Source organism: Actinia tenebrosa, unplaced genomic scaffold (genome assembly GCF_029948245.1).
Source record: "Actinia tenebrosa isolate PJP-AT-01 unplaced genomic scaffold, QUT_ActTen_1.0 PGA_scaffold8__29_contigs__length_14323225, whole genome shotgun sequence".
Taxonomy (NCBI): domain Eukaryota; kingdom Metazoa; phylum Cnidaria; class Anthozoa; order Actiniaria; family Actiniidae; genus Actinia; species Actinia tenebrosa.
This window is the reverse complement of record NW_028292585.1, coordinates 1,619,691-1,633,791: the sequence shown is the minus strand read 5'-3', so window position 1 is coordinate 1,633,791 and position 14,101 is coordinate 1,619,691. Positions and strand designations below refer to the sequence as shown.

Sequence of the window (14,101 nt, the reverse complement as noted above, 5' to 3'; positions counted from 1 at the left end):
ACAAGTTTTGAATTTTCAAAATACTTCTTTTCCATTTCAAGGTATTCCTCACGGCTTTGCACAGTGTAATCTTCCATCTCTTGGATTCTCGCATTACAGTTTTTTACCTGTTCTTCTAGTCCATCCGCCTTGGCTTTCTCCTTTGTTAAATCCGTTTTCAATTCTTCAATGCAACAGTTAGACGTTCTGAGCGAATGCTTCAGCTTACTAACCTCTTTATCTGCTTCTTTTAAAAGCCTTTTCAAACTTTCTTTCTCCTTCTGGATCTCGAGTAGACTTGTTTCACTCATTTTGTTGACCATCATCATACATTCCTCTATGGTATCGTTGTCATCTACGAGTTCCAGCACTTCAAGTACATCATCATCTACGATCGACACTTCTTTCATTTCAGTCCTACTTTTATCCATGTTAAATAACCGAACTAGTTTTCTTCCACTTTCTTTAATTTTCAAATTTCGAGATTGAAGGTTCAAGTTGTCTATTACGTCATAAAGATTTCATATAGCTCGCGCTCGTTAGCAAATTGCTTTAACAATTTAAATTTAATTAGAATTAATTTTCAATTGTGTGCCGTTTTTATCAGCTAATAATAATAATCAATAATTAGAAAATATTATCACAACACTGGAATGGTTTTCGCATTCAGCATTGTTATTGGCTGTTACATACCAGGGGTTTTCTCGTTTCCCGATTGGTTCCTAAAGGAAACCATTTAACGGCCATATAGTACCAAAGCCTTCTCACACACGAAACTCGGCAACTAATAAAAAGGGGACGAAATAAATAAAAAATAAGGCAATTTTTTCAGACGATTTGTGATAAGACGATTGGGAGTTTGGAAGGGAGGGGGTGAGGAGATGATGGGGGACCTGGATGGGTTTGGGTAAGGAGCGCTATACAGTAGGTGAAGGGGAAGTCCAAAATTAAGGTAAAGAAACTAGAAAAGGTTCTCGCAAACTGGTCGATGTAGAGGCTTTATTTTTCTCCATTAAGAGGCTATTGAGATAAATTGAATGTTAATTACTTGGATGTGGCTAGAATGGATTGGTCGTGACTGAAATGGATTGCAAGTGACTGGGCCTCAGTCGGTGACTGGATCTTGAATCACAAAAGAATTTTATTTTGAATTTTCACCTTTTGAAAGGCCATGGATAATCTTAATGTATAGCAAAAACATTCCCAACTTCTAAAACTTGTTTTCCTCTTCTAAAAGCCCGAATTTTAAGTGTTTTTCTAATTTTGGAAAATCAGGAACCGCACGTAGTGGACTGGACTGAACTTCGGTTGGCTGGATCGTACGGAACTTAGACGTATTTTTACGCCGAATTTGCAGCTTTTATCTTATGATTTTTATTTTATTCTTTATGCCTAGTGATTCTATTTCAAAATGTTAAGAAAAATTTTTTTTTAAAATTTTCTTTTTTTTTCACCTTTTGATTTATCAAAGATTATAACTTCTAAATATTTATCAATTTCAGGAGTCCATTACTTTCAAATTTTAGCAACCAAGATTAGCTCCATATTATGTCTAGTGTGTTTAAAAGTAATCAAAAGGTGGGAAATTATATAAAGCAAACGTAAACAGAGCTCCAAATGATCCTTCCATTCCTCGGGGGGGGGGGGGGGGGGGGGGGGGGTAAAAATAAACATGTGAGCTGAGCGTTGTGTGTATATTGAATGTAGTGGTAGTGCATGTGAGCGAAAAGTGTCCCCAATTAGTGCGAAAGCGCTAGAACGACTAGACACTTAAATAAAAGTGATCTATTTATTTATTTATTTATCTTTATATCTGAATAAAAGAAAGCTTCCCTTTTGTTTGGTGTCCTGGTGTTGTGCATGACATGGCGATCGTATTGACGGTAGCCATAGCAACGGCTGTTTTCACGCAGTAGTCATTCCGCTCGCGACGGAGGATCGATCAAACACCGATCGAACAAAATCGAATAAAAATTAGGTTCGATGGCAATAAAACTCGATAATTAAACTAGCCATGGCTTTTTACTTATCGGTATGAACCATCGCAGGAGCAAACGCTGTCTTGGAGGAAGGAAAAGCTCCTTGAAAAACTCCCAAGAAGACAACTTACTTCCGAAGTAAAACTGCCGCCATGCAAAGTAAGTCAACTTGGAATTACAATTTAGTCATCTAGTACTTTTTTTTTTGAACCCTTCTTCCTAGACTAATTGGTTTCTGTTTAATATGGTTCCTAATTATGATTATTTTTGCGTGATCAGAGTACAGGATTCTGGGCAAGAAAGGCGAGGGTACGTTCTCTGAAGTTTTAAAAGTGCAAGACATTAGGAATGGAACTTACTTCGCGTGTAAGAAAATCAAGCAACGATATGATAGGTAATTAGATTTAAATCTTTATTTCATACTATAAAGGATTCTCATATCTTATTCGTAGCTTCAAATAGAATTTATTGTGCGAACAAAAAGTGAAAAACGCTCATAGTATGTATTCATATCAACCAGGATATTGCCAAATAAAACTAACATGGTTGATAGCCAACAACACAAATAAATTAATAGTCTTACCCTCTGGTTAATAAAATACTTATTCATTACGACTTAAAATTAAGCTTGGTTTATTTTTCTTCAATATGATCTTCCTAGTATTGAACAAGTGAACAACCTAAGAGAGATTCAAGCCATGAGAAGGTTGAGTCCAAACTTGAACGTGGTGGAGTTGAAAGAGATCATCTTGTGAGTATTAATTTATAGTATGTTGTCAGTTCAGTATATACACCTCTTATATATTCTTATATAATTCACTTTGGAAGATTTATTGAATTATCTTTTTGACGAAATCAGCTGTGGTTTTTGTAACGAGAATTTGAGTGCGATATGCCTGTTATATAGGACGCCTAGCTAGCTTAGCTGCATTGAATTCAGAAAACTTGGATCCGCTAAAGGATTGTATTTTGCAAACGCTTTGGTTTAATGTTTTGATCCTTTTGTTTGGTAAAATTAAAGCAAGAATATATCTTAATTCTCAAAGAATTCAGTTTCTTATATCCATGACTAAGGAAAGTATCAAAATACCAAGACATCAATAAGCTTTCAACAAGCTGCTTTCTTGTTTTGTTGGCAACCGAAAAATATTTGCTGTGCTAATTAAAAATACCAACTAATCCACTCCATAATTATAAATATTTCTTTATCTGTTTTTGCTGAAATTGCTGTATTTTAGCTTTTCCACACTGTAATGGATTCTTAGGTGTATAATTAAACGTTTACATTTGATAATTTTAGTAATTTTGCTGTTTATGATTTTGTTTGGCTTGACATTAATACAACCTTATGTATTCGAAATAGGTGACAGGGTACATGGGAATACCTTGTCACATACATCGAAAGGTCTCTGTGATTTGATTTTGTTTAACGACATACCCAGAACTATCATCACATAAGAGTTATCTGGGATCCTTGTTTGAGCCATAATAACTTGTTTGAATTGTGACATAAATAAAGTTTAACTACAATAGCAACACCACCACAACACTAACATATTCATAACACCACATAACACCAACATAGTCTATTGCACGCTGAACAATAGTGACATATTAATTGAAGGGTTTCAGGTCGGTTGCTGGTACCAATCAACATTACAAAATCAAAGTGGTTTTTATTAAAGTATCATTATTATTAAAGTATCATTAAAGTTAAAATGATGGAATTTGAAACATTACTTCTATATTTTTTATTTTCTGATTCTATGATCTTTATTTCAATAATTTTTATCTGAATTAAATGAGACACAAATTTATCTTTTATTTTTACCAGGAAATCAAAAATTAAAATACTTAAAATAAAACAAAATGTTCAAAAATGTTTTGATTCTCATGGTGTTAATTTAGAATTTTGGAAACTAATATCTTTTTTTTCTTTATGCAGTGATAAAAAGAATGGCACGCTCGCACTCATTTGTGAACTGATGGACATGAATCTATATGAATTAATAAGAGGTAAAGTTATTCTTTCAAAGAATTATTTACAATCGCAGTAACTACGATACATACTGGGTTAGTCAGTATGAAAGCTTTAAATTTACAACACCAGTAGTTACTGGCTTAGAAAAATTCATTTACAATCACAGTAACTACTGGTTACAACAAAGCTTTTACAACACCAGTAGTTACTGGCTTAAAAAAATCATTTACAATTTATTACAGTAACTACTGGGTTACAACATCACTTTTACAACACTTAGTGCCTCTTATATATAACTATTATAGTTAGAGATATTGATCCAATGGGGATTTTAATGGTTTTTCTGTTCAGTTTTTTACTAATGACCCCAAAAACATACTGAAAGTGTAACTTATAATTATTATGCATTTAGTTGTGACTAAATGTGGCATAACTAATATTATTCTTGTTATAGGGAGAAGACACTATCTTTCCGAGTCGAAGGTCAAGAATTACATGTATCAATTATGCAAATCTATAGATCATATGCACAGGTAGGATTTATCATAAAATTATATTATACTAAATTTAATCAACTTCCTTCTGTGCTCTGACCTGAGTAAAGATCAGCCCAAAACATTGTTTCCAGATTCCAATAAAATTGGTGTTTGTTAATTAATGCCTAAAAATTTATAGTATTGCAAGTTACAATCAGAGTGAATAAAATTTGCTTTCCATTCAATTAACACTTCCAAATGCAAGAAATTTTCATTGGTTAAACTGTTAAGTTTTACACAATTGTTTTAAAAGTTGAATAGATAAGCAGGATTACATACCAAAGGAATAGGTTAATAATTTTTTTGTAATATTATGTATAACAGGAATGGAATATTTCATCGAGATATTAAACCTGAAAATATTTTAATAAAGGTATGTAATAATTTTTGTTTTATAATATAATAATATATATTAATTTGATTAATTTTTTCCTGTTTTTTTCCCAATTCATTTTTCCTTTTTCTTCAATTCTATAAGCTTTAAATCTTTTTTTGCAATTTCAGGATGATGTACTCAAACTAGCTGATTTTGGCTCATGTCGTAGCGTATATTCAAAACAACCTTATACAGAATACATTTCAACAAGATGGTAAGAAACTTAAATGGGGATTCCTGTGGTTTTTTCTTATAATTTTATCCTACTTTATCCCTTGGAATTTCTATGAGAAAAAGCTAAAGAATCATATTACACTCTGTAGACTCTTAATGTCAGTTCCATTCAGTCCTCCTCAAGTGTGTTCGAGGTGGGAGGGTAGTTGCTATAGTTACAAAAAATCGTAACAAGAATAAATTATTCATATTATTTGATCAATTCTTAACACAGGTACAGAGCACCAGAGTGTTTGTTGACTGATGGATATTATAATCATAAAATGGACCTTTGGGGGGTAGGGTGTGTCTTCTTTGAAGTAATGAGGTAAGCATAGTAATTACATAATTTATAACTTTTATTTATACTCAAATTTCCAGAGTTGCTAATGTATGTACCTTCTTTTGCCTTTAAAGTTTACATCCACTTTTTCCTGGATCAAATGAAGTAGACCAAATAGCAAAAATTCATGATGTCTTAGGGACACCGCCTTCAAGTATTCTGCAAAAACTTAGAAAGTATGTAAACTTTGAGCATTGAAATACATCTTCCAGTTAACCTGGTGTTCCCATAAAGTTTGGCATACTTGAAGAAATCTTGTTGCCTTCCCCTTGAAGGATTTTCCTCCCAGCTAGTCCATGAAAATCAACTTCTAAATTCTGGCATCATTGATAAGTAGTGCTCCTTTTGTGAGATGAGAAGTTATGATTCTAAAATCCCTTTCAAATCTCATGCTATCATTTGCCTGCCCCTGGTCTAGTTTTTTTCTCCATGCACCTACTCAAATGTCGTGCATATTTTCTCCCTTGAACAGTAAATCAAGAAGCATGAACTTTAACTTCCCTCAGAAGAAAGGTACAGGCATCAGCAAGCTTCTTCCTCATGCATCTCCTGAGTGTATAGAGTTAATAGAACTGCTGTGTACCTATGACCCTGATGAGAGGTAACAAACAACAAAAATAATGTTATCATCAGTGAAATTATTATTATCACAACAACCAATTCCACTCAACTTTTTTTAAAAACTTTTTTTAGGATATCTGCAAAACAAGCAGCAAGACATCCTTACTTCAAAGACATCAGGTACAAACATTATTTACTTATCGTTATTTAGAGTGTAAGGGGTCGCTACCCCACCCTTGTGCATGATACACCCCTTTGGCTGATCGACGACCACCTTCAATGGTTCTTTCATTCCTTGATCATTTCCTCATCCTCCAGTTGTGTGGAGTATGAAAAATAGCACCCCTACGGGTCCCTCCCCAGAGCCCACCCACTGCACACCATCGCTACCACTTCTAACTGAAGCATTAAATTTAATTTTGGTCTGAGTTATATAACTAATAAATCTGGGAATCCAAGATTCATATATAGAGTTCTCTATAAATGGTAGGCGATTTGAGTAAACTATGTTTTCTCTCTCTTTTTTATAGAGAGCTTGAAAGAAGAGCAGCAGCCAAGGATACTACACATTTAGATAACATGTCAGTCATATCAAAAAATCAGAAGCCACTGAAGAAGAAGGTAAAGAAATATCAATCTTTAGTAATAAATTATACATCTGATAAAAAAGCTGATTCTAGTGTCTTAATGTTAATATTACGGGAACAAACACCATTGCTTAGGTGTGAAACCATCAGTACAACTAAGATAAGCATTATCGTACTCCTAATATTTGTTTGCTAATAATTATTTGTTCTTGATATTTACCTCTTCAGAGAAGGCATGTAAACAAACTAAAAGATGCTACTCAACAGGAGGTGAATGTTAAAATTTATTATAATGGGCATTGCTCTATGCCATCATTATTTGCATAAATTTATAATAATCACTAGTGATATAAATTTATAATATTATTAATGATAATGGGCATTGCTCTGTACCATCATTATTTGCATGAATTTATAATATTATTAGTACAGCACTATCTCTATTACACACTTTTTTTAACCCTATTACACACTTGCTTACGACACAAGCTTAAGGTACATACATAGTATAGTATTATGTCAATCACACAGGAAGTGATAGCTCAGTCTTTCTGCCAGGTGCTTGGACTTAAGTGCTTGAGTCAACAGTTGCCTTGATGCCTTATACTTGTGTTGCATTTGTAACTAGAAATTAAGTATGTCAAATCCTCTACTTTGCTTTTTCTTCTTCACTTATGGTATCTATAATTTTCTCATTCTACAGTCAATACTTCCCAAAGAGTTTCCTGCAGCAATTATACCACCCCAGTCAAATTTCCATTCATTTGGAAGCATGGGGATCAAATCCAGCATGTACAACAATAGAACTACTCTACCAAAAATACCTATGGCATCTTCTATGACAACCACATTCCCAACATCTTTTCCTCCCATCCTTGGTGATAAGAGCAAGGTGAGTAGAGCACAATATCAAAAATGATTAGCATTGAAATGAGAATATACATATAAAACTAAGGCAAAGATGTGTGCATCACTGATGGTGATGTTAGCATAAATGCACAACTAGGATGCACATTTTCTATGGATGATGTATATCATAAATAGGTTTGGTGAAATATGGTAAATGTTGAAACCGGTAGGGCTCATCATTTTTGGCCTGGGTGGGATACTAGCCAGTCCATTGATAAATAACATTGAGCATTTTGCCAGCTTTTTTTACCCTATTTTTATAATGGGTTAAGAGGCACTTCAAGATTGCTGTCAGTATCTTATTATAATGATACTAATGATAATTAGTACATGAAGCAGTGTACTAGCTGGGAGTAAAGCCAACTGATACCTTGTGCATTTTTTTCTACAGAAAGCAGACACAAAGAAGTATAACCATTATTCTTTGCCTGCTATCGATAAACAAGGTGGTGGTGCAGGATTCTAGTATAAGACTATTTGGTATACCTGAACAAAGCTGCATGCACTCAGTGTTCCTCAGATACAGTGTATTGGTCTGTCCATGGGAGACACACACGTCCACTCCCTGGGAAAAATAGAAAAGAACAGCATTGCTTGATGGATTGAAGTGGCATGATGTACATTATCCAACACAGACAGCTACAAAATGGTGACTTTTCATTCAAGTGATTCAAAATATTTGTACTTTGAACTGGTCAAAATTAATATTTTGTGCCATGTTCTTAACTTGTAGAACAAGGGAACCAACAGATAGCAGCATTTCTAAGAGAGGGTGCTTTCAAGTAAAGACCTGATAGCAGGGGCACTTCCAGGAACCACAGAAAGGTGGGCTGGAAGAAAGGACGGGCCAGAAAAATTCGTCCCGAGAGAAAACCTTTAAGACCATATGCAAACACATTTAGGTTTAAAGAAGATACATCACCTATAAGGGGTGGGGTGGGGTGGGGTGGGGCACGGCCCCTGTGGACCAACAGAGACTACAGAATTCCTCAAATTCTACACCCCTGGTAAAGTCATCCCAAAGTGAGTCCATTGAGAAGCACCTTGCCTTAGAGCTGCTGTAATCTGAGGATAATCACAGATTGAGTTGATGGCAGTGTTTTAGACTAGTAACATCTAGTTTTAGACTCTATTAATTCATAGTAGCAGTTTGTGTATAGCACATTAACTAAATTAGCTTAGAATTAGGATGTAGAAAAATTAGGTTGTGTACTTATATATAATGATTTTGGTTTACAGATTTTTTAATCGAGAAAATTAATTTTTTTAAATAATATTTCAGATTTTTAAATTATTTTTGTATCAAAATTAAATAATCCAAGTTTGAAGTTTCATTCCATCAGAACATAAACTAGCCCTCTGGACAAAATTCAGACACAATATTATTGCTTGCTTTAGTAGTTTAGTGAAGTAGTGAGCATTATGGAACAGATTATGTCACTATGTATTGGCTATAGAATGAATTCATCACTCCAAAACAGCACAGCACACTGCACAGCCATGGTATATAATATCCTTTGAACCAATCAAACCAAGGATTTCCATGATTCCTTCAATCAAAATTTTACATCATGATGAAATGTGACTTAAATGAGTGCTGTGCAAAGATTTTGTACCCTGATTGGTTCAAGAATCCAGTTGAACAGCAGGGCTTAAAATAACGCCCAGACATTGTGCAATGTCTGGCCAGAACTGGGACTTGTTGGGTCAAATATTTGTCTTGTGGGTCATCATTTTGACCTGTAACATTTAGCCAGAAATAAGGACGTATGACTAAAGCTTAAACTAATTTTGCCTGTGATCATGACTGGGGAATGATCGGCCATTATTTTAAGCCCTGCAACAGATAGTTACTTTACTGTGACTATGTAAAATCTGCTCTATAAATATCTCGACATTTCATTCATTTATTCATTCATTTACTCATTCATTTATGCACACAAAAATTCCTTTCTTCTGTCATCAAATAGCCACCCACATCACTCAGTGTCAACAACATTTCATCGAACCACTCCAATGCAAAAGTAAACTCACTAGTAAACTAATTAGACCTGTATCTTCATAGATATAATATATTGAGGAGACTAATCACCACAAAGTAAAAAAAAGTTAATCGAAGTATTATGATCATCCGGGTGGATGTAGTCCTGAGAAGGGCTGTTTGATGTGACTGACGTTTCGACAACCTGAGCGGAAGTCATCTTCAGAGTCAAGTGAAGAATAAAGTCAGATTGGTCATATTTATACTTCTCAGGACAACATCAACCCAGATGATCATAATACTTCAATTAACATTCATTCTCCTGGGTTCAGACCGTTCTATACAATAAAGTAAAAAAAATTGACGTTCATTAATAACAGTTTTGGACATTACTCCAGGCTTTGACATCAGAGTAAAAACCTATTCACAATATTATCATTCCCACATAACCTTTAAAATCTTAAACCCAGGGTTATATTTCCACTTGCTAGATATCAAGATCTTGTACATACTTTTCCAAATGCATGTTATAAAGAGGGCAACAGTTTTGTATAATATATTAAAGTGAGCATGTTGATGGAGTAGATCAAGATAATAAAGGTGTGATTTGATTATCTCTGTTAGTCGTTTTATTGGTTTTAATGAGAAGAGGTGTTCATTTTAAAGGGTTAATCAAGCAAGTTTTTAAAATTAAAATTGCTTTCGTTAATATAGCAGGACAATCATGACAGAGCGAATTCAAAATCAAATCGATATTCAATAGACAATTTTTACAGAGGGATGATAATGAATATGTGGAGAAACACTCACAGCACAGAAAACAACAACCTGCGTGCAGCCTTACTTTAAATCTGATTAGCCAAAGTTATGTTCAGCTACACTCAGGCTTACGAGTTACAAACAGACATCAGATTTTTATGTGTCTGTCCTCTTATTGACGATAAATTGCGTCATCACATTGTCAATGAAAGTAGTGTAGATTCACAAGGCGTAGCCGAGTGGATCCGCATACTACTTTGACAATTCGATGACGCAATTTATCGTCAATAAGAGTACAGACATAAAAAACTAATGTCTATTAATTGTTTTTTAACAATAACAAAAACGATAAAAACTTCTCATTTTTACTGATCAAAACAACTAACGGAAAGAGCGCGCGCTCATTGATGTCAGCTTTATCTGTCTGTCCTCTCATTGATGATAAAAAATAACCAATCAGCGAGCGAGAAATTTGTAAGTTATTGTAAAACAATTATTAATCAACTATTTACTCATGATGGAAGGTCTGACTAAACACAACACAACTGGGGAAATAAAAGGTAGTGAATCAGCAGCACACACCACCTGTGCTTCTGAGAGTTTATGTATAACCATAATGTATGAACTAACTGCGGTTTTCCATATTCTGCAAACTCAGTAGTTGCAAGCTGCACGCAATTTGGCTTTTCGCCACCATCAATCAAAAATAATCAGTCGGTACCTTTATGTTATTGACTGGCAGCAGTGAAAAACTGATTACACAACAAGCCTTTGGAATGTCTAAGTAGTAACAAAGTTCAATGGTTATTAAAAAAATGGTTATAAGAAAAAGATCAAGAATTTGATCTTTTTGCATCCTTTTTCTTATCATTTGCAATATCAAAATAAAAGATGGATGATACCCACCATTGCAGTGAAGATCCAGCCTGTCGGTCATCCATATCTGCAGTACAGCTCTTTTCAGTTGCTGTTTGAATCCCCTGATAAAAATGTGGCATATTAACAAGACCCTACAAGGATGTATACAATAAACAAATTTGTAAGGTTGAAATATCTCTCCAGCAAAATTTAGATCATCATTAGTCCCTTGTATTCTTCAGTAACAGCTGAGTGGACATTCAAACAGTATGCAATATGAGCAGAAAGTCTGTGAATGTTTGTTTCTGGGGTTGTTGAAGCAGCTAAATTATTCTTTCTCAACGTTTTTTGACCATCTTGGAGTCAGGTCACTTTGAACCACCACATAAAGATATTCTCTCAGACCTACACCAAACCATTCAACTATTCTACTTTGTCATAGTATTTAATTTAAAAAATTTCACAACATATTTTTACATTGTTGGGATCATTATCATTCAAAACACTTTTTAAAGAAAGCAAAAGCCCTTTGGGGTATTTTTCATACTAAATGCATACACAGAGTTCAATGACTAGCATGAACCATAAATTGTCTTATTTTTACTAAGTTGGTATGTTCAAGATCAAATAAACATACCACTTAGGTAAATGAACCAAACTGTTCTTGTCTAAATACTAAAATATATCTGTTTTAAAACATTTGAAGTCATTGGATAAGTCTCCAACTGTTTGACTTTGAAGTAAAATTACCTTCTGGAGTGATCCTGAAATTAAACCACTCAAAATCCAAATGTACACAAAATTTACCAAGCTCTACCACTTATTGCACCTTGGCGTGAAAATAAACTCATTCAAAAAACATAGAAAAGTTACAAAACTAATCTGTCCATATATCTATTCAACATTTTACTAATCACTACCGCTTGAATCTTCACCCCAAAAAAACCATGGATGATAATCGCTCTCTTCCTCTTCCTCATCTTCGTCATCACTAGAACAATCATAGAAACTTCGCCCAAAACTTGCGAGGTTCTGAGGTGCAATTCTCGTATAGTGCTCAAAGCAAAACTTTGGAAGCTGTAGTTGAGCAACACTGAAGTCCTCGAAACCTTCACGTAATGACTTGAATGATTGGGATTTTTTCCAGGAGTTCTTCTTCTTTTCGTATCTCCATGTTTCACTGCTGTTGAGGACGTATACTTCTTGATTCAGAGTAAATGTAAGTTTCGGAGTTGAGAAGCTTGGTAGGGATGCAATATTGGACCATTGGTCTGAAACCTCTTTGTAAACTTCGCAGGTCACTTCGGGACCTAAATGCAAGCCTCCAATGACGAAAATGTTTTCACTGGTGGCAATAACCTTGGGAGAAGCTCGGCTAGTGTTCATGGGAGCTACAGGCGTCCAATAGTTTGCTTCTGGATCATATCTTTCAACAAGCTTCTCAGGAGCATTAATAGTATGTGACGTCTTGCCTCCTATTGCATAGAGGTGAAATTCTGTTGTCACAACACCCAGCATGCATCTTGGGGTTAGTAGTTGAGCCATAGTTTTCCAGGCATTTTCTACAGGATCATAACACTGGACAACAGCACGCCTTTCAACAAAAGCTGAACAGCCTCCTAATGTATACAGCTTGCCCTTGAGTGACACTACATGCGTTTTGCCTAGACAAACACTTGGGCTCTGAATATCTCCATTCTTCTCATACCAATAGTGGACTGTTTTGTGTGTTTGTCCTAGTGAATACATCATAAGCCTTGTGGTACTTTCATCCCAGTCGTGTCTATCACGACTTACAGAGTACAGGTCTCGTCCTATAACTGTGATCCCTAGTTGAAAAGTTGGTGACGGCGGCTCTGGAAGCCTGTACATTACATCCTCCTCCACATTGAAACAGAATGAAGTGTGCAAATTTCCTCTTCCTACTCCAACAACGACATTGTGTATCTTAGCAGATGGCCTTTCTTTGGCTGCCACTTCTCTTTTAGCCCTTGCAGAGCGACGTCGCCTTCTCTGTTGCTTCAGAAAGTTCTGGCAGAAACTACATTCTTGTAAGAGTGATTCTTTTTGGATTTGCTCTTCAAGGAAGGCAAGTGATAAAGAACCAAACCTCAAACATGGTAACAAACTCGACAGATCTTTAGCTCTGTTCGCAGGGTCATGCCTAACCCACTTTAATAATGACTCAAATACTTCCTCTTCCTTCTCTACTCTGAGTCCATCACTGCTTATCAGTTCATAAAGCTCAGCACATGACAAGATCAGAAAGTCCGATTCTTGTTTGGCTCGTTGGAAATTTTCTTTCATAAAAGTATCGGATTTCTTCTTGAGTTCGTCAAGAGAGTATTTGTCTGCTAAGCGTCTAGTTGAAAAGCAGTTAGATATAGATAAATTGTTCGAGATGATTAAAGCACAAGCACTCTTGACGTGGTTTAGGAGAAGAAAGCTCGCCGCTTCAAGCAAGTCTTCAGCGTTGTCTCGATTGATAGCGATTTCTCGTGTATAAAAAAAGTCAAGAATAGTAGAAAGAGCAGAGCTGCTTAATGAACACAGTTTGATATGTTTTTCTTTCGAATCTCGCATTCCACTGGTAAACATCGTGTAAAAGAACTGACTATTAGCAGCAAGGACGCACCGATGAGCAGGGAACGACTGGCCATCGACTTCTAAAACGACGTCACAGAACCCTGAATCACCTTGTTTTCTCAACGTATTTAGAAAGGAGAGGAAATTCTGCTTGTCTCCACGAAATATCCTGCAGCCAGCAGAGAGATATGTCACTTCTAAGAGTTTTTCTTTATCAAGACGAGCAAACGCTTCATCTATGTTCTCCATCTTGGAAATCCTTAGGCTTACAGCGCTTGCGCCAAAATACCACAGGCGCGGGAAATTACGTAAACCGGAAGTAATTCAAATGTCATGTAAGGGTGTTCAATACCAACCACCCCTACCCCCTTAAGATTTTTAAGATATTTAGTGACATCAGTAAAATTGCGGAAAAAGTTCACGATTATATTTTAATACTTCACAGGGCTATGG

The 14,101-nt window shown here is 35.3% G+C and overlaps 2 protein-coding genes across 2 annotated transcripts; one reads left to right on the top strand and one right to left on the bottom strand.

Annotated features, from left to right (window-relative positions):
• The first annotated feature begins 1,897 nt into the window (after positions 1–1,897).
• On the top strand, positions 1,898–10,059 carry LOC116294886 (MAPK/MAK/MRK overlapping kinase). The gene is made up of 15 exons (XM_031702572.2): positions 1,898–2,117; positions 2,238–2,352; positions 2,620–2,709; positions 3,904–3,974; positions 4,394–4,472; positions 4,800–4,848; positions 4,980–5,065; positions 5,300–5,392; positions 5,482–5,583; positions 5,880–6,008; positions 6,101–6,148; positions 6,499–6,589; positions 6,784–6,825; positions 7,259–7,447; positions 7,856–10,059. Exons 1-15 carry the CDS (start codon positions 2,111–2,113, stop codon positions 7,928–7,930), a joined length of 1,266 nt encoding a protein of 421 aa, XP_031558432.1. The 5' UTR covers positions 1,898–2,110; the 3' UTR covers positions 7,931–10,059.
• Positions 10,060–11,488: 1,429 nt separating this feature from the next.
• On the bottom strand, positions 11,489–13,906 carry LOC116294910 (kelch-like protein 25). The gene has a single exon (XM_031702599.2). It carries the CDS (start codon positions 13,895–13,897, stop codon positions 11,972–11,974), a length of 1,926 nt encoding a protein of 641 aa, XP_031558459.1. The 5' UTR covers positions 13,898–13,906; the 3' UTR covers positions 11,489–11,971.
• Between the last annotated feature and the right edge of the window lie 195 nt (positions 13,907–14,101).